We start from the raw sequence: 2,078 nt of genomic DNA, 5'->3' as shown, positions 1-2,078 counted from the left end.
GAAAAATCGAGCCAATCTTTTTGAGACACAGGGTTTGTAGGAATTGTAAAAAAAGAAATGGAATGCCCAATTTCTTTTGGAAAAATTGCATTATTTGATCTTCCAACTTTCGGTCGGCCTTAATAATTCGTTTATGTGAAATAACTACCATGGGAAGCCCTCTTTATATCAAAATTTATGTAACCTACGGCCACTCTCACCTCCTTTCTCCCCCTTACTTACTCGTACTTACTCGTTCTTTCGAGTAGTAATAGCTGAGCAGCATGCTTGTGCTCATCATTTTTGTGTCGGTTCTTGTACTTTACTGGTACTTCCAAACGAAACTGCCCGACGACTATCCACCCACTCCTCCAATACGGCTACCAATTCTTGGTCATGCAGTGTACTTATATTTTGGAACCAAAGCCAGTGGGGCCGAGGCCATTGACGCACTCTATCAAAGATATTCCAAGGATGGTATTATGGCCTTCCACTTGGGGCCATTCAAGACCGTCATCATTGGAAATTACGAGCTCCTTCAGCAATGTTTCAAGTCGGAGGAAACTAACTACAGGCATGCCAACCAAGAAATCGTGGATCTGGCTAAATATGTTCGTAACAGCCCGTTAGGTAATGCGGGGATCATTGAAGGCAGTGACATGGTTTGGACTGAACAAAGAAGATTCGCTTTGTCAACGCTTAAGGACTTTGGATTTGGCAAGGCCAGCATGGAGATCCTGATCAATGAGGAACTAATTCAATTCATGGATTACCTTGAAGAGCAGTCCCAATCAGGACCCATTGCCGTTGCCAATATGTTCAATATCAGCGTTTTGAATATACTGTGGCAAATAGTGGCAGGCCAACGATTCGACTATCACGATAAAGCTCTCAACAAACTCGTGGTCATGATGAATGAGGCCATTCTTTCAGCTGGAATCAAGCCGTCTTTGGCTCTTATCTTCCCCTTCCTTCGAACGATATACCCTGGCATTGACCCAGTTGTTGTGAATAGTGAAATCATGTTGAAGGTAAAGAATTTCTTGACTGATTTGGTACTTGAGCACAAGGCCACATTTGATCCCTTGAACATTCGTGATTTCATCGACGCCTATCTTTTNGACTATCACGATAAAGCTCTCAACAAACTCGTGGTCATGATGAATGAGGCCATTCTTTCAGCGGGAATCAAGCCGTCTTTGGCTCTTATCTTCCCCTTCCTTCGAACGATATACCCTGACATTGACCCAGTTGTTGTGAATAGTGAAATCATATTGAAGGTAAAGAATTTCTTGACTGATTTGGTACTTGAGCACAAGGCCACATTTGATCCCTTGAACATTCGTGATTTCATCGACGCCTATCTTTTGGAAACTTCGCGGACTATAAACTCCGAATCTTCGTTTCATGAGTCGAAAGGAAATGAAATTCTTTTACAAACCCTCATTGACCTGTTTTTTGCTGGCTCAGAAACAACAAGCTCAACTCTCACCTGGGGAATCGTGTATCTCATCCGGAATCCTGATATTCAATCCAATATTCAACAAGAATTGGATGATGTTATTGGAACAGACAGAATGATCTCCCTTTTGGATCGCACAAAACTGCCTTACTTGGACGCAACTATTTTAGAAATTCAGAGGCTGGGTGATGTCGTGCCCAATGGCCTAGTCCACGCCACTCCAAACAAGGCAATCAAGATTGGGAAATACATTATTCCGACAGGTCACATGATCCAGGGGGATTTTTCAGAAATTATGCAAGACCAATCCTACTGGAAAGACGCTCGATATTTTAAACCCGAGCGTCATCTTGACGATAAAAAACGTGTGGTTGTTGACAAGCGACTTATACCTTTTTCGATGGGAAAACGTCGGTGTCCAGGAGAGAGTTTGGCCAAGTCACAGTTATTTTTGTTCCTGGCCAATTTGCTACAAAGGTTTCAATTCTTGCCTGAAAAACACGGCATTTACCCCAGTATTGATTGCGTGGTGGGGGTTACCAAGGTACCACTTCCCTTTAAGATGACAATCATAAGAAGAAACAAATGTTCTTCCTGAAGCTGTGCGAAAAGTAATAAAATCTATCTATGACCATGA

The 2,078-nt window shown here is 42.4% G+C and overlaps 1 protein-coding gene across 1 annotated transcript; it reads left to right on the top strand.

Moving 5' to 3' along the window:
• Positions 1-211: 211 nt before the first annotated feature.
• LOC131884276 (cytochrome P450 2C15-like) lies at positions 212-2,078 on the top strand. The gene is made up of 2 exons (XM_059231998.1): positions 212-1,010; positions 1,260-2,078. The coding sequence occupies exons 1-2, from the start codon at positions 264-266 to the stop codon at positions 2,037-2,039; spliced, it is 1,527 nt and encodes a 508-aa protein (XP_059087981.1). The 5' UTR covers positions 212-263; the 3' UTR covers positions 2,040-2,078.

This window comes from Tigriopus californicus, chromosome 7 (genome assembly GCF_007210705.1).
Source record: "Tigriopus californicus strain San Diego chromosome 7, Tcal_SD_v2.1, whole genome shotgun sequence".
Classification (NCBI taxonomy): domain Eukaryota; kingdom Metazoa; phylum Arthropoda; class Copepoda; order Harpacticoida; family Harpacticidae; genus Tigriopus; species Tigriopus californicus.
This window is presented reverse-complemented; position numbering and strand designations above follow the sequence as displayed.

Excerpts from the sequence above, each read along its gene's own strand:
- LOC131884276 (XM_059231998.1), top strand. The coding sequence starts at position 264 with ATGCTTGTGCTCATCATTTTTGTGTCGGTTCTTGTACTTTACTGGTAC. Across the intron at positions 1,011-1,259 it reads ATAGTGAAATCATGTTGAAG|GTAAAGAATTTCTTGACTGA; the intron begins GTAAAGAATTTC and ends ATCATATTGAAG.